Source organism: Nothobranchius furzeri, chromosome 5 (genome assembly GCF_043380555.1).
Source record: "Nothobranchius furzeri strain GRZ-AD chromosome 5, NfurGRZ-RIMD1, whole genome shotgun sequence".
Taxonomy (NCBI): domain Eukaryota; kingdom Metazoa; phylum Chordata; class Actinopteri; order Cyprinodontiformes; family Nothobranchiidae; genus Nothobranchius; species Nothobranchius furzeri.
The window spans coordinates 61,243,128-61,268,040 of record NC_091745.1 but is presented as its reverse complement, the minus strand read 5'-3'; the positions used below and the strand labels follow the sequence as shown (position 1 = coordinate 61,268,040).

Genomic DNA, 24,913 nt, shown 5'->3' with positions numbered 1-24,913 from the left:
GGTTTCGGACACTAATGCGGCTCTAACGGCTGCGTGCACACCAACAAATTATACATCAAAACGACCGGCTCGATCATAGGAGGTGTGCAATTACTTTTATAAGCAATCTGAGTCACCATGGCAAAAATATTAGAAAAAAACTTCAAGTGCTTTTCTTTTTGTGTGTGTGTCACTCAAAATTTGCATAATGAATCAATTAAATATGTACACAATTAATTTATTATTTCGATGGCAGGCCCACTAAAGAGGCATTTTTACATACGCATAAACACTACCTTGCACCCCCACACATTAACATCAAAATGAGCGTCTTGGCCGTTTAAGTGACTCTAAGCAATCTGGTTTAACGTAGCAAAATTACTAGCAAAAACTTCGGAAAAATGTTTCATTTTGAGTGTGTGCCAATTTTAATTTGCATAATTAATCTATTTTAAAAAATTCAGAAATGTTCTAGTTATATACGTGTTATTACAAGAAATGAATGGAAATGAAAGTTGTTCAATAAAACATTCTCTGAAAACGAGTAAATACTGAGTGCTTTGGGTGGAATTCTGTTCCTGTGGATTTTACATAAAAATCACCTTTTATAACAACTTACGTGACTGTTTATTTTGAAAGAAAGCCACCCTGAAGCATTATTTTAATTACCCACTGTAAATGTGAATAAAACTCCAGTGATAAGGACTTTGTTTGCCATGAAACACAAGAAATATTCAACAAACACTATTTATTACACATTTGATGATACGTTTTCATGGTCGTCATCATCAGGTGGGAACAGTAGAAGAACATTAGCTCTGCTTGTTGTTTGTTATATAAAAAACAACCTGAATGATTTCTGAAGTTCTTCAATGCAGTTCTTTAAGTCCACGTTTGACTTTTTGAAGGACTTTAGCATGACGTTTAGATAAGAGGCCAACATGTGGATTTGCTGATGATGTTTCCTGATTCCTGCACCTGTAGCTCAGGTGAGTTGGCTTTTTTCACCAGGACTAGTTCTGATGACTTCCTTGACGCAGGCTGTTGAATCTCTACTTCTTTGCCACTCTGCAGACACAGTTTATGCAGACAGTGACATCGTGACAACAGAGCACATGAGTGTTGTAGAGCGAGTTTAACTGGTTTTATTTGGATACCTGCTGTCTCGCCCTGTTACACAGAGACTTGATGCTGAGAACGGCGAGACTGATGCAGACACACAACTGAAGGACGGACATGACGATCAGAGTGATGTCCATACCTGTCAACAGTCTCTGAAATTAAAAACAATTTAAGTCAATCTAAAAGTATTTGGTGCTGTGAACACACAAAAACTCAAAAATAAAACTGATCTTATTTATTATTCATTTCCATTATGACAATCTTGGCAACAGTTTGGTGGGTGTTAAGATCCCACAGTCAGTGCTCATAGATGGGGCTCAATAAGTTCCAAAAATGAAAAAGAAGAACAATGTGATACTTGCTCTAAAGGATATTAAATAAATGTGCAGATGGCTTGCCATAAGGACATTGACATGTTCCAGCATCACCATAAACTAGTCTAAAATTAACAGATTTGGCATTGGAGTTCAGACAAAGGAAAGTTTTAAGAAACTGAGGACGATGCTGATGTTCTACCTTCGCTAAACCAGCCAGGAACGCGCAGTTGTCTGATTTCCGACTGTCGCTTTGGCCGCACATCCAGATAACCGTGAAACTAGCCAGATGGATGGCATAGAGCACAATGCCAACAATGGAAGAGATGGATACGACAATGTTTACAATTGCAGAAAAGCCCACCTGAGGAGAAAGCTTTAATCATTGTTTGTGACAGCGTGGCACCACAGGATGAGTTTTAGCTTTTAATGATTTTTTTTTACCAGGCAGGGTAAAGAAACTGCTTCAGCGAGGATTGACACGACTCCTGCTGCGATGAACTGAAAGAACAACAAACTGCTCAATCCGATGAAACTTTTCATTATTTCCATGAAGCAAGTTGTCAAGCATCCATCGCTGTTTCATCACAATTGTGCTTTTTATAAATTTATCACAACAGGATAGCAATGCAGGAAATACAGAATAACCAGGGCCTGGATTACACACAGGGTCCTGGGAGAACCCCATGAGAATGCCACCTGGGGTGGGGTGTTGGGGGTGTATTCCCGCTGAACCTCTTCCATCACACTGTGAGATCATTTTTCAGCCTTCACTTGAGTGTGTCAGTTGAGGGCTTCCACGGGTGCATACCACACTTTCAGAGTTCAAATTACCAGCTCCCCCATAATTTGAACTCTGAGAATAACCATGAGTCATGGTGACGCATCCAGAACTGTTGTTACTCTCCAGACTTCTCAGTGTTAACATGCTTCTTTTTGCTGACACTTGTTGCCATGGCGATGCATTCAGTGATGATGTTTCACAAGCTACAGAATTTCCATGAAGAAAAAAAATCATACTGAGGCTTTGGAGATAACAAAAACTCATGCAAATAAGTTTAGAGTGGAACAGTGTTACCAGAGCTCCCAGCCAGTAAGGATATGTTCCAGTTCGTTCTGGACCGAGACCAACGTTGAACACACCAACCAGGATCTGCACCGTCTGTTGAAGATCAAAACAATAAAATCACTTTGTGGTTTATTTTTTGTTTAAAAAAAGCAGTATTTTTAATTTTCTCACCCCAAGAGCTCCGGCCACACTGCTCTGCATCATTTGTTCTCCAACCAGCAGGTCGGCAACACTTTGAGGATGCGACGCCGTGAGAGCAGCAGCCTCCTGAGTTTCTATGGAAATAACTGTGACTCTGTTCTCTTTAAATGCAGAGATGGACATAAAACTTAAACTTTAGCAGCAATCGTGGGAAACAAACAAATAACAAACAAAATAAAAGAAAGAATCTGCTATCAAGGATATTCTTGTCTACACCTGTTTCAGCCCTTGTTCAGGTCAACCTTGTGACCTTTCAGTCAGGACTAATGGGATTTCTGTGTGTGTGTGTGTGTGTGTGTGTGTGTGTGTGTGTGTGTGTGTGTGTGTGTGTGTGCGTGCGTGCGTGCGTGCGCGTGTGTGGTGGTTGAGGGTGGGGTGGGTGGCAGGTGTCTGGTTGAAAACTCCAATAAACATTAATAAACATTAAAGAAAAAGACTCATCATGGTGTCAACAGCAAATGAGATTTAATCGTTGAAAATGAATTACCCAAATATTTTATGTTTCCATTTTTCCTTTATAGGCACAGCCAAGGTGTGGAGGGCATCCGTTTTGGTGGCCTGAGGATCAGGTCTCTGCTTTCTGCAGATGATGTGGTCCTGTTGGCTTCATCAGAACGTGATCTTCAGCTTTCGCTGGAACGTTTGCAGCCGAGTGTGAAGCAGCTGGGATGAGAATCAGCTCCTCTAAATCTGAGACCATGGACTTGATTCAAAAAAGGGTAGAATACCTTCTCTGGGTCAGGGATGAGGTCCTGCCCCAACAGGAGGAGTTTAAGTATCTCAGGATCTTGTTCATGAGTGAGGGAAAACTGGAGAGTGAGATCGATAGGCGGATTGGTGCTGCATCTGCAGTGATGCGGGCGTGGTGAAGAGAGAGCTGAGTCAGAAGGCGAAGCTCTCGATTTACCGGTCAATCTACGTTCCTACCCTCACCTATGGTCATGAGCTTTGGGTAGTGACCGAAAGAACGAGATTGCAGATACAAGCGGCCGAAATGAGTTTTCTCCTAAGAGTGGCTGGGCTCTCCCTTAGAGATAGGGTGAGAAGCTCGGTCATTCGGGAGGGGCTCGGAGTAGACCAGCTACTCCTCCGCATCGAGAGGAGCCAGTTGAGGTGGCTCGGGCATCTGGTCAGGATGCCTCCTGGACGTCTCCCTGGTGAGGTTTTCTGGGCACGTCCAACCCGGAGGAGACCTAAAGGTAGACCCAGGACACGGTGGAGGGACTACGTCTCTCACCGGGCCAGGGAACGCCTTGGGATTCCCCCGGAGGAGCTGGCCCAAGTGGCTGGGGAGAGGGAAGTCTGGGCCTCTTGCCTTAGGCTACAGCCCCCGTGACCCAACTCCAGATAAGCGGATGAAAATGGATGGATTTTTCATTTAAGATATTTGTTAAATTTTAATATTATTTGTTAGTTCTTTTTCTTTTTACTTTTTTCCAAAACTGAACATGTTGGAATGGAATTTTTATCACGTGTATTTCTCTATTATATATGATTGTGATCCAGGCTTTAAAATATTATCTCGTTTTAGCAAAGTAATATTCTAAAATAAAAATGACAGCATAAAGTCAGATAATATTCCAAAGATTATTTGATTCACTGAAGAGAAATTTGTTCCAGATATATTTATTTATTTATGTATTTATTCATTCATTTTTGTTGCATTAAATTAATATTTTAACTAACCATTATAAAAATTCTTTAGTTTGCTGACCTCAAAGTATGGGTTAGTTCCTCTACTTAAACAGACAATAGCAAAATGTTCTGTTTTTTTTTTTCTAGGAATAACCTAGTGATCGTTTTTACAGTGTTTTACAGGCTGGTCCTCCTATAGCTTCTGTGTCTCTTCTCCTCACTCATCCTCTTCTGCTTCTACATTTATTTATTTATTGTTTGAATGCTGTAAAGCTTTGAAACCATTTTCAATTGGTCCCATTGAAATGAATGGAATTGCTCAATTTTCAGCTAAGTCCTATCAGTTTTTGAACTCTTATTCTTACAGTTTAACTTTAACCTAGAGACTTCATTCAAGTTTCAACAACCTCTCAAGACGTTCAGCTATTACTGGTTAAAAAAATATTTTGATATCTATTACAGCTTTTCTAAAATCCCAGGTAGAAGTTGAGGTATGGCTTGAGATTTTCAGAAAATTTCACAAAAATTATAATGGGAAAAGATAGGAGCGGTGACCCTCCCTTGCTCCATTTCTTGCATTGTCCCGAGAGAACCGTAGGTCTGATTGAAATGAGATGCATGTTGGCTTACAGCTTACGAATATACTTTCGTTTTGAGCTATAATTCATGACTGTACTCCAAACATTGTGGTCGTACGGTTCATTTCTTTGAGAATATTTAAATTTAATAAAATGCTTCCCACCACTGTAAACTGAAAATTCTGCAATCTAACGTTTGACCATCACATTTTCTGGAAACAACTCTTTCCAACACCCAGACCGTTTAGAGTACCGAAACAAATTATATCTCAAAAAGTAGGATTTTTTGTCAGCTTATCAGAATGGGTTTCATTTTGTCCTTAAGTGTTACATTTCTTTCTCTACAAGCCTCAGAAAGAGGACAGACCCTGAAACCCATGTTAAAAGAACAGAGATTTTCTCCTCCGATCGGCTTCAGACAGCTAAAATGTTCTCGTCATTGCTTCTAGACAATTCATGGTAGGCATATAAAAATTCACACAGATGACCATTGTTGGGTAATTTTATCAATCCAGGATTACCTCAGGGAAAGTTCAAAGCACAGGGGGTTACGGTAATTAATTTATCCTTTTACTCATCAACCAACAAAGCCTTCTGCCACTCACTCTTTTTGAATTTTTCAATTTGGTGCAGTACTTTTCGAATGGTGATGAGAAGTTTGACAGGTCCAATTTCACTTCCAAAGGACAGATTTAAAGGCTTCTCTCATTAACAGGAGTACTGCTGCAGGCCTCCTACAGCCCGGGGAAAGGCGGGAAAACAGTGCTGCTCTCTGATTGGTTGAGAGTGTTCAACCATTTTCTGTCCAATCAGGATCACCCATACATATACATCAAATCAACCAGCTTGGTCTCAGGAATCTTGTATTCAATTTTAAATGTGTTATCTGTTACCCTGGTAACACAAGTGCATAAGGATATCCCCAAACAAGTCTCACTGAAATGAATGTGAAAAGCCTAATATTGAGCCTATAACATACTGCTGTTTCTCATCTTTCTGAGCTCTATACACTTAAAACTAGCAGCATAGCTGACATTTTAACACTAGTCAGAAGGCAGGACCCACCCCCCCTCCCTCCTTCGCTGCTCTCTCATTGGCTGAGAGTTTTCAATTGTCTTCTGCCTAAAAGGAAATATGCACCCACACATATGATACATCAATTCAACCTGCTTGGTCCCAGGAGTCTTGTATTAACTTGATATTGTGTTCTGCGTTACCATGGCAACGTGCTTAACAACAACATTTAACAACATTTTAGACACAACTGTATCAACATACTTTTAAAGAGCAAGTCACCCCCTACCAGAGTCTAACTCCACTCCCACTTCATGTTTGAAAAATGCAACAAATGTCGTGGCCTAGCAGACCGAGAGGGCGGAGCCGCTAACAAATACACACACACACAGGTTCACGACAGCATTGTGACATCATAATGTACCAGTTTACATCATAGCATACCTCTTAGCCAATAGCGGTGGCCGTTTTAAATTCAAATACAGTGCAGAGTTTTTACCTGGCAACGGCACAACACTGACAGTTTTAAGCAGAATACCGGTATTTAAATTTTAACTAAGATGCACTGAAGTGCCAAATTATTGACTACACATGTCTGCAGCACGATTAGACACTCGTTTATTTAGTTTATCAGCAAAAAAAAAAGTTGATTTGGGGGTGACTTGCTCTTTAATCTAGAAATGTTATTCAAAGTTTAAAAGAGTCATGTGACATTGTAAATTGCTTTATTAAAGCAGACTCCTGCCATCTGTTAACATGATACCACTGATAAATTAACATATGTTCAGACTTGATATAGGATGGATGAATGGTTGGATGAATGAAATGACGGATGGATTGTTGGATGGATGTTAGATGGTTTATTGGATGGATGGATGGATGGATGGATGGATGGAAGTGAGAATGTGTTGCTCAAAAAGTAGGAATTTTTGTCAGCTTTTCAGAATGGGTTTCATTTTTTCCTTAATCTATCAGTTTCAGATATCAGTAAATGTTTCTACATTCACGGTTCAGCCAATTGTAAAAATGTACCTATTAAACTATTCTCATTCAAATGCCAACTTTTGAGTTTTTAATCAATGTTCAAAGATTTAAGTTTTCTGCTGTTTAGCATTTTATGTCCATTCTTCACCTATATTCTGAGCTTTGTTACACTCGCTGGAGATTTTTGCTTCTAAATCTTTAAATACATTCAGCTCATTTTGACAGTTTAGCTTAGTTTCAGCTTCACTTCAGCTATTCAGCAGCTTCAGCAATCGGTTTCCAAATTTAGCATATGCTGCTAATTTCACACTTCAGCTAAATGTAAATACTAAACTGTTAAACTTGTCCTACTGAAATAACATGTGTTTAGACATTTTAGCTGTCCAGATTTTTATACAATGTTCACGGATTTCAGTTTTCTGCTGTTTAGGATTAGTTTTCTCTATTATTCACTTACTTTTTGTGCTTTACTTGGTTGGTGCTTTTTGCTTCTACATCTTTCAATGCATTCAGCTCATTTGGACAGTTTTGCTTAGTTTCAGCTTCAGTTCAGCTATTAAGCTGATTCAGCTAACAGTTTAAGCCAGGGGTGGGCAATTATTTTTTCCATGGGGCCACATGAGAAATAGAAAATATTGTGGAGGGCCGCAGGCCAAAAGGCTGAAGTCAATTATGCATAATATTAATGGTATTTCTTTATAAAAAGCAGTAAATACCATTGTTTCTTCAAGCTGGTAAGAGTAGACTATATGTTATAAATGAGCAAAAAGGAAAAAGTGAGGTTGGCTTACAAAAATGTGATTTATTCAAATTTCCCAAGGCAATGGTAAACAAAGTGTGCACATTTGGTTTTTGTTAAACATTTGTGACTTATATTAGTTAACAGTTTCAGTCACATTCACTCCAAAACACATTTTGAGTTTCAAATATTGTTGGAAAGAGGTTCTTAGCATTCTACAGACACACAGTATCGTCTGTAAAATAAAATCACTGAACTGTGATCTTGAGAAAGAGGTTTAAAAAAAGTGTCCCAGTTCACTGCTAGTTGCCTACATTTGTGGTCCAAACACCTTATTTTGTGTTTTTAAGCAATTTTTTTCTTATTCAGTGAGAGAAATCTAGTCTCTGCTGGGCTTTAACGAGTGCATCAAAGTCAGGTTGGATGTCTGAGGTGGAGAAGCGAAGCACAGCTGACAAATGATCATCAGTGAGAGAGGATCTTTACCTGGATTTTGTAAACTTCATCATTGAAAATGTTTGTTCACAAATGTAGGTAGAGCCGAAGAGAACCAACATCTTCTGAGCATGTCTCTTCAGGTTTGGAAAATCCTCCTTAAGAGAAGAGTAGAAATCCAGCAGAGATCCTGAATCTCTGCTTTCGAGTCCCAAACCCTCTTCAGCACTTTCCCCAGGCTGAGCCATCTGACAGCTGTGTGGAGTCCTCCAAAAGAGCCACAAACTGTCTGTGATTCATCGCCCGCGCCCTGATGAAGTTTATTATTTTAGTAACAACATCAGTAACATGGTTGATTTTTAGCACTGACTTGCACAACACATGTTGGTGTATAATTCAATGCAAAAACACCTATTTTTGATCTGCATCGATTTCTGTCACTTTATCTTGCATGCGTTTCAAAAGTCCGACATTTTTCCCTTTAAAGCCGAACGTACACTGTGCGACTTTTTCACTCGCAGCACTCAGCTTCAGCTCAAAGTGTACGACTTCCTCGCAGAGCAGATCTCACGAGTCATGTGCTCACACTGTACGACCCAGTTCTCCCATGCGACCTGACTGCTCACACTGTACGTCTGGTAGCAACACGTCGGCCCTAAAAATGTGCTAAAAATAGCAGTTTTTAGTCAACACGTTAGACTTTTTTGTCTTGTTTTGCCTGTTGTCCTTCGGGAGTGCTGCAGGAGGACACACAGGGATTTATGGGGGTTGGATGAGGAAAACGAAATAAAGAAAGTAAATCTGTGTTTTGTGATCAGTTTAATTTGACATGAACACGACAAACACACTTTCTTGACAATCTTTGTGAGTAAAAAAAACGTGTAGAAACAAAAACGAACAGCGTGTGTTATTAGGGAAATAGCGAGCGACAAGCGTTGATGCAGGATTGCGCGCGCATGCGCCTTGAGTGGTTCTAATACTATTTGGGTCGCAGCTGCTCGCAGCGCCGCTTCAACAGTGTGATACCCTCACGAGGGACGAGCGAAATATTAAACACACCAGAGTGCGACCTCACGACTGCTGATCGGCGGCTGGTCACGTGGTGTTAATCGCCTCTCGTAACCCCCTGTACACTACACGACCGCTCGGCGCAAAACTCGCCCCGATGTCGTGGATTCTCGCACGACTGGAAAATCGGCTCAAAAAAGTGAAAAAGTCGCACAGTGTACGCCCGGCTGTGACAGTCTCTCCCATTTCAATCCCAGAGTGTCCGTACATGCATTTACCTCTAGATCACTCCCTGTCGTTGTCCCTCTCATCGACCGCATTGCTGCCCGCTCCTCTGTGAGCTTGAAGTCCGTTATCCCCGGACAAATACGAGCAGCTGGGCTGTGTCCCGGACATCTCAGCTCCCGTCTAATGAGAAAAAGTCAAAACTTGCCACTTCACGTTGCAGCTGAAGCTCCAGGTTCCCCGCAATGTCCTCGATCCTCCTGGTCACGGTTCGCTGTTTTTAGCTATTTTGTGGGATATCACAGAGCTGGTCCTGGTTGCTGCATCCCTGGATGTGTGAAGCTTAGTAAAACAGCCTTGCTGCTTTTGCAACTTTGCTAGCAAAGCTTCGGATGTCCGTGCCCTCTCAGCATCAGACAAGTTCTTGTATTTTTCCGAGTGTTTCTTGTCGTAATGCCGACTCAAATTGTAGTCCTTAAACACGGCAATCTCCTCCCCGCAAACCAAACACACGGTTTTACCTCCGACTTCAGTAAAAAAATACTTAGCAGTCCAATTTTTGTTGAAAATCCTGCATTCGGCATCTTTCTTTTTTTTTTTTTTTTTTTTGCATGAGCGGACATTTCTCAGGCTACAATCACCGTGTCAACAGCGGGCACTTGTTGCTATACGTATTGCGTCATTGTGCACGTAAAATACAACTTCAAAATAAAAGCAATGCAGCCTTAGCCCATGCATGAGGTAAAATGAGAAAATACATTTATTTTGTAATTTCCAATTAACCTTACGCGGGCCGGTCAAAGTCAACCAAAGGGCCGGATGTGGCCCGCGGGCCGTAAAATGCCCAGGTCTGGTTTAAGCTATCCAGCATTCAAACAGCATTTCTGCAAGAAATGCAATTTATCTATCTAGTTTATTTATTTATTTCATTTAAAACTAAATCCACGTGTGTTTTATCTCCTGCTAGATTAAAATTGTATGGATGAAACTTTTTAAAATATATTTGCGTTATTTGAGTTATAAAACTGCACTTTGTTATGCAAATCTTACATGAATATAAAGTTTTATTAATTGTTTGGAAATATTTATGCCATTCTATAAAAACTGTAAAAGTTAAAAAGTAGGAAAGGCTTTTCCATTTGAGATTTAATCCAAGAATACATAACCTCAACTTAGATTCTACAGCATGTGAAAATAGTAAATAGATAATACAGAGGGCTTAAAATGTTTTATACGGATTTCTGTTGAAACATAATCTGATTTAGAGAAGATCCTACTTTAAATTAAACAAGCATGACTTTTATATTGATAATATTATAATATTATGATAGGATAAATAAATAAAACTTGGGGTTGATTAGCATCTGCTTCCTTCTGTTGGCTTTTAGAAATAAATTGATCAATAACTGTTGTATATTTGTTTTGTACAGTTTTTGTTTTTAATAAATGGAGTTCAGATTTGTTAGACTAAATCTTTGTATTTCTTCAGTTTTGTGTTTAGTTTTTTTTTTCGCTTGAAAAAATTTAGAAGTAAATCTATTGAAATATTCTCATTACACAACAACAAATAAACAAAAAACACTTAAAAAATAAAACAGAAATGAAAGGATTTATCTGACTTAGTTTTTTTCATTATTAACAGGTGTAAGACTTACCTGGCGTTGCTTCCACCTGCCATCTGTAACTCTCACCAGCCGCCCTTTCAGGTAGCAGAAACAAAACTGATACTTCCTGTTGCTGTTTTTTCAAATTAAAAGCACTATTTTTAGCATCACAAGTTGTAGATGAGTTTAAATTTACTTCAAATATTTTGCTGTTATTTCAAATTAAAGGCACTATTTTTAGCATCACAAGTTGTAGATGAGTTTAAATTTACTTCAAATATTTCTCATTTATTTTTATTTAATGGTGAGATAATTGATCCTCTCACTTTTCAGCGCCAGAATGTCTCCCTGACATTTACCATTTTTGGTTGAAGTAGTTTTATTTTTAGTAATAAAGTCCATTAACAGGCAAGTGTGAAAACAGGAGTTCAATGTCTGTTTGGTCCAAGATTTAACATTGTGGAGTGACTGATTTGGGTTCAAATAGATGTTTGTGAAGGAATGTGTTAACGTCTCAACAGCAGCCAAACTAAACAGTGATAAAAAAATAAAGCAGTCCTATCAAAACCAAACAGGTAAGCTATCTGACATTCCTTAGTCTGACGTGGACTGCTTTGCATTCTCCTTGATAAGGAATTTTATTCTTTCCATCTTTAATCTGCAAATACAATTTCACAGGTGTTGCTAATACCTATGATCCTTCAAGGGATGTGCTCAAAGAGGAGTTCAACATTATGAATACAATATAGTGTTTTATTTTACAAATACCATTATAAACACAAACTTACGTCTTAAGAAACATTATTTTAATAACGAAACTGCTAAATTCTTTCCACAACACATTCTCGCTCCCAGCGCGTCAAAAACAAACGCTTGGTCAGCCACCCTCCACGTCAGACCCCTGACGCCAAAAGTGCCCTTTTTTGTTACTTATGTGCGAAAAGGGTTTTTCCCTTATTTGACTGCAGATCCCAATGCAGCTTTACACTGACATGATGGGATGTCCGCTACCGTTGCATCCCAATGCAGCGTTACAATGACGCGATGGGATGTCCGCAGCCAGGGCACCAAACAAGCTCATTGTACCTCACCTTAACCTTCTCCTCTTATTTAACCTTCCCCTCACCCCTATCCTAACCTTAACCATCTTGCTAGCGAACACGTTAGTGATGTGCCGATCGCTCTAAAAGCCGGCTCTATGAAGGGAACGGCGGGAGCCGCCTCGTCATTGGTCGAGTTTGGACCGAGCCAACGCGAGGGGGAGGTTTCAACTACCACGGTGGAGGTTAAAAGTAGAGGGTATGTGTAACCTCCCCCTCGCCAGATGGTATGTTCTAACGTTCCCCTTGGGCGGCAAATATGAAAATTGACAGTCAGACTCTGACTGTCAGAGTCAGAATGCATGGGAAACAAACGCTTGATCACAGTGAGAGTAATGTTTTAGGTAGCAAGAGGGTTAAGGTTAGGATGAGGGAGAGGGGAAGGTTATAAATAGTGAAACGTTAAGGTTTAGTTGCAGTTAAATGAGCTGGTTCGGTGCCGCATTTAAGGTTTAGGTGCGGTTAAACGAGCTGGTTCGGTGCCGCATCAGCGGATATCTAATCACGTCAGTTTTACGCTGCATTGGGATCTGCAGTTACAAAAGGGAAAAACCCCTTTTTGCACATAAGTAACAAAAAAGGGCACTTTTGGCGTCAGGGGTCTGACGTGGAGGGTGGCTGACCAAGCATTTGTTTCTGACGCTTAGGGTGTGAGAATGTGTTGCTTTCCAACAGTATAGATGTGTAGTGTATTTTGTCCGAGTGGGTTTGCCGTACTTTGACGTCATCGGCAGTCGAAGGACCCCGAGCCGATCTTGCACCCGAGCAGATCCTGTACCGACACCGGTTTTCTGCTCGACAGGTAAGCTAAAGTTTGGCAGGCCTTTTGGAGGAATTCATTTCAGATAACTGCTAGAAGAAGTGCTGCGATGTCGGCAGCAACTTACAAAAAGAGTGTGTATTTTTTTTAAACGTGGAGAGGGCGGTTCTTTCCAGTGTCGGTACAGGATCTGCTCGGGTGCAGGTCGGCTCGGGGTCCTTCGACTGTGGATGACGTCACAGCTTTCACACACACGTTTTGGAAAGACATCAGCAGTTTTGTTAATTAATTCTTGTTTGTTAACACCTGAATGTTTTCTTTATAATTGTAATTTGTTAATAAAACACCATATTGTCTTTGTTTTGTAAAGAATGTGAAACTGCATAAAACCAACATCGGACTGACAAAAAATAGAGCAGTTCTTATGTGTGAAGCCACATCTGTTTGTATTAATGTGGAGTTCATCTGTATATTTCCTTAGTTGTTATTTTACATTTCCTTTAGAAATTCAAACATATTTTCTCCAAAAAGTTGATTTTTAGACTACAAGACTACAAACGCTAAGACTACGACCGCTAATTTGTTCTGACCAATCAAAATCATAACGTGATAATGTAACTTCCGTAAGCTTCATGTTCAGCCAATCAACTACTTTGACATCATCGGCAGTCGAAGGACCCCGAGCCGATCCTGCACCCGAGCAGATCCTGTACCGACACTGGAAATTAAGAAACATCCTACGCCATTCCTTTAATGGATGCCAAATAACCGTTTCATAGTGCAAAAAACAATCCACAGAAAAATATTAATAATTCATAACTTCCTGCTTTAATGTGTTAATCTCATTCAAGGGAGGACTTGATACTCTTTTTTTGCTCATTTTAAATATATTTTAAATAATTTTCTAAATTCTTTTTTATATCTTTACATTTTTTGTTTTTGTGAAGCGCCTCGTGATTTTATCTTGACAGGCGCTATAGAAAAGATCTTCTTCTTCTTCTTCTTTTTCTTCTTCTTCTTCTTTTTCTTCTTCTTCTTCTTCTTCTTCTTCCTCTTCTTCTTCTTCTTCTTCTTCTTCTTCTTCTTCTTCTTCTTCTTCATTAGGCGGCCCCCTCTTTGTGGCCCCCAGACCACCGGCGCCCCCCACCCCGTCCAGCCTTCCAGTTCATTGAAACATTTTTACCTGGTTATTCTTATTTGAGTACCCCTGTACTAGAGGGACCACTTCTGTCCTTCCCTATATTTCCCTCCTTACAGGTGTGTCCCACCTGTTAAAGGTTGACAATGGAACACAGACAATCTGGTGTTCAGAGGTGGTATTGCAACAACAGGACTACATTTCCAGCCGCTGGAATGTTGGTTCACTGCTGACATGTTTCCAGCACCATGTTCAGAGACCAATCGTGCAGGATAATGACTAATTTCTATTAATAAGTTAATCTCACAACAGTATTTACCATTAGATGATCTTCTGGGCTCAGAATCAGCTGCTTGAATTGTCAAGTCTGCCGTTTTACACAGTCCCAACCTTGCCTTGCTGAGAGAACTTTTTGTGCAATGGTGTCCTCTAGTGGAAGGTAGATGTACACAAAAACACAGTGTCGTGCCTCTCACTCCCAGCGCGTCAAAAACAAACGCGTGGTCAGCCACCCTCCACATCAGACCCTTGACGCCACAAGTGCCCTTTTTCGTTACCTATGTGCGAAAAGGGGTTTTTCCCTTATTTGACTGCAGATCCCAATGCAGCGTAAAACTGAAGCGATGGGATGGCCGCTACCGTTGCATCCCAATGCAGCGTTACACTGGCACCAAACAAGCTCATTGTACCTCACCTTAACCTTATCCTCTTATTTAACCTTCCCCTCACCCCTATCCTAACCTTAACAATCTTGCCAGCGAACACGTTAGTGATGTGTCGATCGCTCTAAAAGCCGGCTCTATCAAGGGAACGGCGGGAGCCGCCTCGTGATTGGTCGAGTTTGGACCGAGCCAACGCCAGGGGGAGGTTTCAACCACCAAGGTGGAGGTTAAAAGTAGAGGGTATGTGTAGCCTCCCCCTCGCCAGATGGTATGTTCTAACGTTCCCCTTGGGCGGCAAATACGGAAATTCACAGTCAGACTCTGACTGTCAGAGTCAGAATGCAGGGGAAACAAACGCTTGATCGCAGTGAGAGCAACGTTTTAGGTAGCAAGAGGGTTAAGGTTAGGATGAGGGAGAGGGGAAGGTTATAAATAGCGAAACGTTAAGGTTTAGGTGCGGTTAAACGAGCTGGTTCGGTGCTGAATCGGTGAAATGAGGGTTAAGGTTAGGATGAGGGAGAGGGGAAGGTTATAAATAGTGAAACGTTAAGGTTTAGGTGCAGTTAAATGAGCTGGTTCGGTGCCGCATCAGCGGATATCTAATCACGTCAGTTTTACGCTGCATTGGGATCTTCAGCTACAAAAGGGGAAAATCCCTTTTCGCACATAAGTAACGAAAAAGGGCACTTTTGGCGTCTGGGGTGTGACGTGGAGGGTGGCTGACCAAGCGTTTGTTTCCGACGGGTGTGAGAATGTGTTGCGTGCCTGACAGAATAAAAAATTTATTATTTATCTTTTAAAATGTTTTTTTATATATTTCTAACACCTGAACACCCTGTGGATGTATTATTTTTTTAAATATAGCTCTTTATTCAAATATTCAATATTCTAACTTTAACAACCTATTTGTCTCCTTTTGTCTGGCCCTGGTTCGGGCTGCAGCGTCAGCTACTGTGCAGACCCGTCTCTTCTCTTCTCGTTCATTTTGAATGTGACCTTCTGACTAACAACACCTGGCTGCTGTTTGCTTGTTTGTTACTATGGTGACACAGCAGGAATTACAAACTCACCTTTAGATCAGGAAATAAAAAGCAGACCTTTGTTTTTTTCCTTTTCAAACTCACTCTGTCCTACATTAGAGCTTCACTTTCACCATTAAAACTTTTAAAGGTCTAGTTCAGAAACTGCTCAATACTTATTCTATTTTAAATACAAGTGCCGCTTATTTTCTTCAACCCCATATTGCCTTCATTAGCTGCAAAAAGACAGTAGACAGGGAAATGATCGGCCAGACTACGTCACATGCAAAATTAACATTCATAGTCCCGCCCACTTAGCATGTGACCACCCACAGTGCATTTCTTTGCTATTCGAAGCTAACAAGGAAGAAGTAAAGTGTCACAATGCTGTTAGCCAATCAGAGGTGAGTTGTTTAGCATATCATAACCCCAGAGTTTTTCTCCCACAGAAAACAATTCACAAGACATTGATTTATACTGGAGATGCCAGCAGATTCTAACAGATCTAAATTTAAAGCGTAACATATATAAAACAAAACCATTTTGACAAGAATCAGAGGAGACGGACTTCACAGCAACAGAGAACCTAAAAGTGAAATGAAACACAACTAGATCATAATCTAAATCTGATGAACGTAGATAGAAAGGAGGCAGAAAACAGACAGGACAATAAAAGGAGCCAGCTCTACAAAATAAAACAGGAAGTGAACAGAAAGTAAAACATTCTAAACATTGTATAAAATCTGAAGTTAGTAAATTCAACAAAAGTTGAAATCAATTAGAAATAAAAAGCAAAGCATGTCAATACTTAGAAAAATGTGAACATAAAAACTTGTTTCTATGTTTGTGAGGAGGAGCGTGTTCGCTGAAGGGTTAAACTTGTTTTCTCTTATGGTACTTCTGGGAACAGCCTGGCAGGAATTTCACTTCCTTGTTTGCAAACCAAAGATCTGTGTTATCATTGTTTGAGTGGTTCAGATCAAGGTAAGTCTTTTCGTTACCTTACACTTAGTCTCTGATTGTATTTGGTTACTAAAGTAAACCACATGAGTATGTTTGACAAATGTGGAAAACTGAAAACGGAGGAAAATGTTTGGTGTTTCTCATGAACACAAGTGCTTAGTTCCTCATAAATAAAACAACTTGGCTCCATGATACCAATACAAGCCATTATTGTGGGCAGCGATCTGTGTTTAAAACCCATGGGTTTAATTACATTTAAAAATATAATGGAATCTTTAAATGGTATACATTTGACTCTGACTTTGTCCTGCCTCCTGATCAACGGACGAGTGGAAGACGGTACACATATGGAAAGGACTATCAAGCTGTTGCAGAAATATGGGGAAAAATGCCAACCATTATCACATTGCCTGGTTAAAACTTACAGGGAGGGGACACATAAAGTAATACAAGTAATTATTGATAGTAATTTGCCATTAGAATGATAAATCTTCTTTTTTGGACTTATTGTGAAATATTAGTCAAATATAGATAAATATCTATTTGCTTTCTTTGCCAGTCGATCTTTCCAATCACATCTATGGTCACGAGTTTTGGGTAGTGACCAAAAGAACAAGATTGCGGATAAAAGTGGCTGAATTTTTTTTTCTCTGCAGGGTGGTTGGGCTCCCCCTTAGAGGTAGGGTGAGAAGCTCGGTCATCCGGGAGGGGCTCGGAGTAGACCCGCTGCTCCTCCACATCGAGAGAAGCCAGTTGGGGTGGCACCTAGTTAGGGTGCCTCCTGGACGCATCCCGGGGGGGGGGGGGGGGGGGGGGGGTGTTCCAGGCACATCCAACTGGGAAAAGACCCAAAGTAAGACCCAAGACACGCTGGAGGGACTATGTAGTGAAGATGTTCCAACATTTAATTAAAAACCATAAAATGTGAAATATCACAAAGTATGAAATATCACCTTAATGGATCTTTAAGTAAATTTAATCAGAAGATCGGATCTTTTTATTGCAGGAATTGAGCAACACTTCATATTAACTTCAAGAAAAGAGAGTGAGTCAAGTTTTAAAAGTTTAAAGATTTATTACAAAACAAATTAAAGCTAGACTAACTTTAACTCTAGGTGTATGGTGTAACTAAGGTGAGGTTAGACTGAGAATGGTGTATGTGTGAATATTTCAGAACCAGCAGATCCGGAGAAATGATTAGATCTGATGGGAGTGAAGATGATGTTTCGCACTAAGCTTTTGGTTTGGAGATTTATAGCACACATTGAGACGCCATTCTGCCCGCTTACATACCCTTTACGGAAGTCCCCATCAGATCAGGAATGTCGAGATCCAGCTTGAACTTCTCTGGAACCGAAGCCGGTAGGAAAAGCAGCGGTTGCCGACCAGACCAGTCTTGAGATACTTCTGGGTCACGACAGTTTTATTGGCATCTAGCGAGACCCAAAAAGGGGTCGATGGTTCAGCGTTTATTCTGAAAGGAACTGTTGCAGCAGGTGGAACAGCAACAGATTTTATCCAGCTTGTCGTCAGGTTCTTTCGGCTGAAGAGGAAAGTTACGAATTGGCCACTCCGACAACTTCTCTAGAAAGCTTTGAACTGGCTAAAGATGACGTGGGCATAGTTTTATAATTTGGATGTTTTGATTTACGGTCGAATCAAAAAGGGAACATTTACCAAGCACCACCAAAACCACGCCTCGCATCAGACCTGGAAGGTTCTGAATGGATCAGTAAAAGCAATGTGTCATGTGACTTCTACATTACGTGTGATCAGTCTCTAGAGGAAACATTTAAAGTTATATTACTTATTAAATTCCATAGCAGCGGTTCCCAAACGTATTTAGCCGGGCACCCCCTTCTATGTCCCGACCATGTCGACACACCCCCCAGCTCCCACATCAGGGCATGGCGATATATATATATATATATATATATATATATATATATATATATATATATATATATATATATATATATATATATATATATATATATATATATCAGACGTCAAGCTAAACAGACAGGGTTAAAAATATATGATCGACCTTTTTCCCCATCACTTTCATTTTTTAAGTAGTAATTAATAAACATTCGATACCATTACAATTTCCTTTGATTTAATTTTAAATAAATATTTAGAGAGCCCAGGTAGCACATAAAAAAATGCAATTTAACGGTTTTCTTAAAGTAGGAACGTTTAACCTGTGCGGCCTGAGCGCTCTCCTTCCTTCTGCTCTGCGTAAACCTGAACTGATCATCAAATGTCTATAGGGGAAAAGATGGAAAAGATATAGCCATGAGGTTCACTTTTGCCTCAGACCAACTTATTGCTGTTTTATGGTGTGGCTGAATCTGCGATCTGCTGCCACGCGGACTGGAATAACAAATGCTGAAGTAACATGAGTTGTGGTCAGGTTCGGAGTCACTGGTTGGAGCAGACCCGACTTTAATACGTCATCCCAAAATAGAAGCTAATATCTTAATTTGACCTGGAATGAAAAATGTTGTCATAAAACCTCTTAAAAGTTTTTATCACGGAGGAGGCAGCGCTCATTTCTGCCTTCAGTTTGACGGCGCGCCGGAGTTTGCGCGGCGTGCGCGCTTATTGAATCTGTGTGTGTGTGTGTGTGTGTGTGTGTGTGTGTGTGTGTGTGTGTGCGGCACAGCTCCATGAGCCACTCAAGTCACCGCGTCTCGTTATTGGCGCTATTTAAACCAATGTTGTAAAATTACTTCTGCCCAGCCCAGATGTGCTCACTTGTGCACCTGTGAGCCGTGGTTCTGCTGGAACGCGTCTGACCTCTAACAGACGCACTCTGAACTTCAGATCTTCAGCGCGCTGTTAATAGCCTGAATGGGAATCATTTCTTTATTTATTTAGTTACATCCACAATGTTCTGTGTGTGAGGTTTACAATGTCAGAACACCTGCACGAGACAGGGTGTTAATTACAATCTGCCAGAATGACTCACCACCTTCAGATTCCTCCAACATCGTTAAAAATGATCAAATACGGAACATATCGGCGTGCGCAGGCCAGAGTGCTGAAGCTCGGCGCATTGTTATTATGAAGCTAGGGCACATGTGGAGGACACGCGCGCGCAAAAATATACTTGTTTTCAATTACATTTATTGGGCCCACTTACTTTTTCTTTGGCCCACCCACAAATGAGTTTCTTGCTACGCTAATGGTGACAAATGACAGACTTCTCTGAGCTCCGCAGCCATTACACTTTTCACCTTGCGCACCCCCTAGCGGCAGCTCGCGCACCCCCAGGGGTGTGCGCACCACACTTTGGAAATCCCTGTTCTATAGGATTATAATATCAAGTAATTAATATTTTCATTTCACAGATTGGTTCACATTTTATTATTGGCTAACACTCTGTTTGATTAGCTTTGTTAAAAAAAGAGTTCTTCTGATTTATTAAAAGAAAGAGTTCTTTGTCTTCATTCTTCTCTTTAGCTGGAAGGGAAACAGTTTTTTTCAGCAAATGCATGACCTTGAGCAATATCTCATGCAGATTAGTTCTGTGTCTGAGACATCTGAGGAGAGAGGGTAAATAACCTTCGGTGGAATAGCTCCATCATCACATTACAACTATGTTTCTCAGCTGGTCAGGGAACTCCTTGGGATTCCCCTGGAGGAGCTGGATCAAGTGGCTGAAGAGAGGTAAGGCTGGGCCTCCCTGCTTAGGCTGCTGCCCCGTGACCTGACCCCAGATAAGCAGAGGAAGATGAAAGAATGGATCAAACATTGTTTTACAAACGTCTTGTTTTGACTCAATATCAGGATTTTTCATTTATATTTTTATTTATAAGAGAGACAAACAGTGTTTTTGTTTATTTCCATCCATCCATTTTCATCCGCTTGTAACCGCGATCTCGTTCTTTCGGTCACTACCCAAAGTTCATGACCATAGGTGAGGGTAGGAACGTAGATCGACCGGTAAATCGAGAGCTTCACCTTCTGACTCAGCTCTCTCTTCACCACAACAGACCGGTACAACGCCCACATCACTGCAGATGCAGCACCAATCCGCCCATCAATCTCACACTCCAGTTTTCCCTCACTCGTGAACAAGACTCCGAGATACTTAAACTCCACCACTTGGGGCAGGACCTCATCCCTGACCCGGAGAAGGTTCTACCCTTTTCCGAATCAAGACCATGGTCTCAGATTTAGAGGAGCTTATTCTCATCCCAGCTGCTTCACACTCGACTGCAAACCACTCCAGCGAAAGCTGAAGATCACGTTCTGATGAAGCCAACAGGACCACATCATCTGCAAAAAGCAGAGACCTGATCCTCAGGCCACCAAAACGGATGCCCTCCACACCTTGGCTGCATCTAGAAATCCTTTCCATAAAGGTTATGAACAGAATCGGTGACAAAGGGCAGCCTTGGTGGAGTCCACCTCTCACTGGGAACAAGCCCGACTTACTGCCGGCAATGCGGACCAAGCTCTAACACCGGTCATACAGGGACCTAACAGCCCATATCAGAGGGACTGGTACCCCATATTCCCGGAGTACCCCCCACAGGGCCCCTGAGGGATGCAGTCAAACGCCTTCTCCAAATCCACAAAACGCATGTAAACTGGATGGGCAAATTCCCACACTGTCACGGTATGGGATGGTAGGACCCAAAATGCAGAACCCAGGATGACAAGAGGCAGGAGATGATATATAAGAAAATCCTTTTATTTGCAGGATGAGTCCAAAACTAAAATAAATCCAAAAGGGCTGAAGCCAGTAATCCAAAATGTCCATAAACATAAACTAGAGATCAAAAACACTAGAAACCACGAGAATAACCAAGAAACACTAGAGCTAGGAACGAGAGACTGACAGAATAACCACAAACAATGGACCGACACAAGACAGAGGCAAGACAGCGCTTAAATAACAGGGAGGAGTCATTAGGGAAATTGGCAGCAGGAGTGTGGAGTGAGGGCTGGAGAGAAGACAGGTGAAAATAATGATCAAAAATGGGAAAACAGAATCTGAGTTGGGACAAATAACCTAAAAACTCTAAAACACAAAACTAAACGACTGCAGGAAGAACTAACACACACACCATCACACACAAATGCACAAATATAAACAGAACTGGGAAATGGACAAACACACACACACACACACACGCTGACCCATATAAACAGAACTGGGGAATGGACAAGCACACACACACACACACACAGAACTGGAGCAGGACACTTACACACGCACGTTGAGCTGGGGACAAAGAGGCTGGGGCTTCAAGGACACAGAATGTGAATGAAGACCTGGAGGGGCTGGGGATGAATGAGATGACACGGGACCAGGGAGGAATAATTTTAAAGCCTACAACATAAAGACATCTAACCCCCAAATTCCACTACCTCCGCTCCGCTCCGACACGAACTCCGGAGCAAAATTGGTCCCGTTGTAGTCAACCAGAGCAATTCCACTACTGCGGCCGTTCTCCCGCAGTGCGGCGCAGTGCGCCGCCCTCTGTTCCGGCGTCCAGCAAAAATAGGATTGATTCTATTTTTGCCGGACGCCGGAGCACCTCCGCAGTCAATGGACAGGAATCACAACCGCACAACAGGAAAAGGAGCATGCACAACTTCCGTTTTTCACAATAAATCAATAAACAAAAGGCGTTTTTTGTTTCATGTGCAAAGGTTTAACAACTTTTAACAACTATCAATGGCGGCTGAAGTTTAAATGCACAAAAATAAGCCATAAATACAGTTTCCACTATCAAAGTAGTCACACTTTGTTGATCCAAACACTGCTGATCTCTCAACACAAATGATGGGCAGATTAAACAGTTCATTTCGATGCTTCTCCCACACAACGGGTGTTTGGATCTAACTTCCGCGTTTATTGCTCGGACTCTATCGCAAGATCTCGAAAATCCAGCGCATGCTTGTTTGCCCACCTCAGGTCTCCGCACCGGAGCGGAGCCGTTGTAGAGCGGGTATAGTAAAATTTGAGTTTGGAAGCGAGCGACTGCGGAAGGCGGGGGCGGACCGGAGCGGAGCGGAGGTAGTGGAATTTGGGGGTAACTGAGATGCAAACAAAGGACACATGAGGGCGCTAAGAGACACAAAAGGGAATCTAGAGAGGGATGGAGAACACCAGGAGGCACATGAAGGAAGGGGCAGACGCAGACCATGACACACACACTCTCCAGGATCCCCCTAAGGGTATAGAGCTGGTCCAGTGTTCCACGGCCAGGACGAAAACCACATTGCTCCTCCTGAATCTGAGGTCCAACAATCCAAAGGACCCTCCTCTCCAGAACCCCTGAATAGACCTTACCAGGAAGGCTCAGGAGTGTGATCCCCCTGTAGTTGGAACACACCCTTCGTCCCCCTTTTTAAATAAGGGGACCACCAACCCGGTCTGCTAGTCCAGTGGGACTACTCCCAATGTCCACGCAATATTGCAGAGCTGTGTCAGCCAACACAGCTCCACAACATCCAGAGCCTTAAGGAACTCCGGGAATCTCATCCACCCCAGAGCCTTGCCACAGAGGAGCTTTTTAACCACCTCAGTGACCTCAGCACCAGAGATTTGTGTTTCTTTATTTATCTATTTTTTTCATAGGAAATATTCAATGGGTTTATTAACTTTAGTTCACCTTTAAAGACAGAAGTAGACGGGGCCTTCCAGGGACCAATCAGATTCCAGGAAAGTGGCCCTTTAGCCCCACCTTTATTAAGGTGCAGCTTTTATAGTTCTGTTGCTTTACCACCATCTAGAAAATTCATGAAATATTTTTAATTTGTTTTATGCTTCCAGGAGCTGGAAGGATGTCTGTGACAATGAGCAAAGCAGATGGGGTCACTGTCTTCACTGTGGCCTCTGACCCTGACAGCCAATGGCCGCCCTTGTGTCAGATCCTTAAGAGTCTTTGCTACAGCCGAGTGTGCTGCTCCGTGTCCCCGCAACTCAAGAAGATCCAGAGAACGTCTCTGTCAGTCCTCGGGGTGAGCTGAGTTTTTCCTAAACGTTCTGTTTCGGTTTGAATCCAGAGTGTTTTGTTTGACTTTTAACTTTAAATAAAATATAAACACAAATAAATGTCCATTAGGTTTATTTGTGTCTTATTAGAAGTATAGTTTTCTCTTCATTGACAAAAATCTGTTTAACTTACATGAAGTTTTCTAGTTTATTGGTGAGGTTGTTCCCCTTTGACAGGCACTGCAGATTATGATCGGGCTGCTGAACATCGGCCTTGGCATCATCATCCATCAGAGCTATTTTGAAGGTGGCTGGTTTGTAGTCTACATCGGGCTTCCCTATTGGCTGGGAGTGCTGGTAAGCAGATCCCAACAGCAGGAAGTTAAACGTTTTTTTTTTTAAACTTGGGTGGGGGTCATCATGGGAGACGTTTCCACTTTCGGATCTTTAGGGTCGTTTTATCAGAACTTCACAACTTGCGCATGTTTCCATTTCAACAGAGTTCCTGAGCTGGAGTGGGTACTCGATACTGTCCGGTAGAGTTGCTGAGCGAGACTTTTGTTTAAAAGTGCGGTTGACTGAAAAGGAATATTTCTAATGATTATTTCTGATTATAATTGGTCACTGTGAGTTTTTCATGCAGGCTGAACATGAAAATAGTCTCCTACACGTATCTTCTGCATTAGCTTCTGACGTGAAACTCTCAGATCTACGTCACACTGTCACTTAACATTCATGGACTCCATCTTGACTCACGAGGGGGAAGGCTGTTGTTGGTTTAGTGCACAGGTATCAACAGACAACGACCCGACTAGTAAAAGCTAACAGTTAGCATTAGCAACTTCACCACACAAAAACTCCTCCAGGCTTGTGTTATTTGTGGAGATAAAACATCAACATTGCACGCCAGTGATAGAGTTGCGTTGCTTTTATTCAATCCGAAGCTAGATGTCTGAATATCAGGAAATAAGACTCCAAATCCTGCTGCCACTCTGTGCGGCAGCAGACTTGTCAGTGCTGAAACAAGCAATTCTGGGCTTTTTTTGCCCCGAGTTCAGCTTGCACAGCCTTCATTTCTACCAGAGACCACAGCAAATGTATCGATTAAACAAGTTTTCACACCTTTAACTCACTCTGGCTGGAGTTGGAAAAGACTTCGGCAGATGTTGTGAAACAAACAGCATTTGTAAACTGGAAGAATTGCTGTTGAAATGAAAAAGAAGGAAAAGAAAAGAGCAATCGCCGTTACTAAATTCCCAACACAGAAGAATGCAGCGGAATTTCCCCGAAAAGGATGTAATTCACAGGGCTTTGTTCTCTTGCAGAGCACCATAAAAACTGCTCTTCTGGTCATTGAATGCAACATTTTACACCACACAGCTGCTCTCCCAGTCCTCCGACTTAAT

At 41.5% G+C, this 24,913-nt stretch overlaps 2 protein-coding genes across 4 annotated transcripts in view; one reads left to right on the top strand and one right to left on the bottom strand.

Moving 5' to 3' along the window:
* Positions 1-712: 712 nt before the first annotated feature.
* On the bottom strand, positions 713-11,269 carry LOC107379129 (membrane-spanning 4-domains subfamily A member 12). 2 transcript variants are annotated; one of them, XM_054740848.2, is made up of 7 exons: positions 10,959-11,269; positions 2,656-2,786; positions 2,494-2,577; positions 1,860-1,916; positions 1,618-1,779; positions 1,137-1,253; positions 713-1,047 (listed from the first exon to the last, which is right to left on the bottom strand). In XM_054740848.2, exons 2-7 carry the CDS (start codon positions 2,686-2,688, stop codon positions 904-906), a joined length of 597 nt encoding a protein of 198 aa, XP_054596823.2. In that variant the 5' UTR covers positions 2,689-2,786; positions 10,959-11,269; the 3' UTR covers positions 713-903. The 2 variants fall into 2 exon arrangements, with proteins under 2 accessions (XP_054596823.2, XP_015805212.3); XM_015949726.3 differs by lacking the exon at positions 10,959-11,269 and having other exon boundaries at positions 2,656-5,980.
* Positions 11,270-15,947: 4,678 nt separating this feature from the next.
* LOC107379128 (membrane-spanning 4-domains subfamily A member 6C) overlaps positions 15,948-24,913 on the top strand; it is a 16,984-nt gene continuing 8,018 nt past the window's right edge. Inside the window, exons 1-4 of one of the 2 annotated variants that reach the window (XM_015949725.3) lie at positions 15,948-15,990; positions 16,497-16,570; positions 23,346-23,533; positions 23,745-23,864. In XM_015949725.3, the coding sequence (XP_015805211.3) occupies positions 15,971-15,990; positions 16,497-16,570; positions 23,346-23,533; positions 23,745-23,864 (402 nt within the window). In that variant the 5' untranslated portion in view covers positions 15,948-15,970. Of the gene's footprint in view, positions 15,991-16,496; positions 16,571-19,990; positions 20,225-23,345; positions 23,534-23,744; positions 23,865-24,913 lie in introns of those variants that run through there. The other variant, XM_054740846.2, reaches the window with a different exon arrangement.

Bases quoted from the DNA above. Each gene is read 5' to 3' on its own strand.
- LOC107379129 (XM_015949726.3), bottom strand. From the start codon at position 2,808: ATGTCCATCTCTGCATTTAAAGAGAACAGAGTCACAGTTATTTCCATA. The intron at 1,780-1,859 runs GTAAAAAAAAAT...CTTTCTCCTCAG, and splicing joins CAGTTTCTTTACCCTGCCTG to GTGGGCTTTTCTGCAATTGT. The intron at 1,254-1,617 runs GTAGAACATCAG...TTTTAATTTCAG, and splicing joins TCCTGGCTGGTTTAGCGAAG to AGACTGTTGACAGGTATGGA.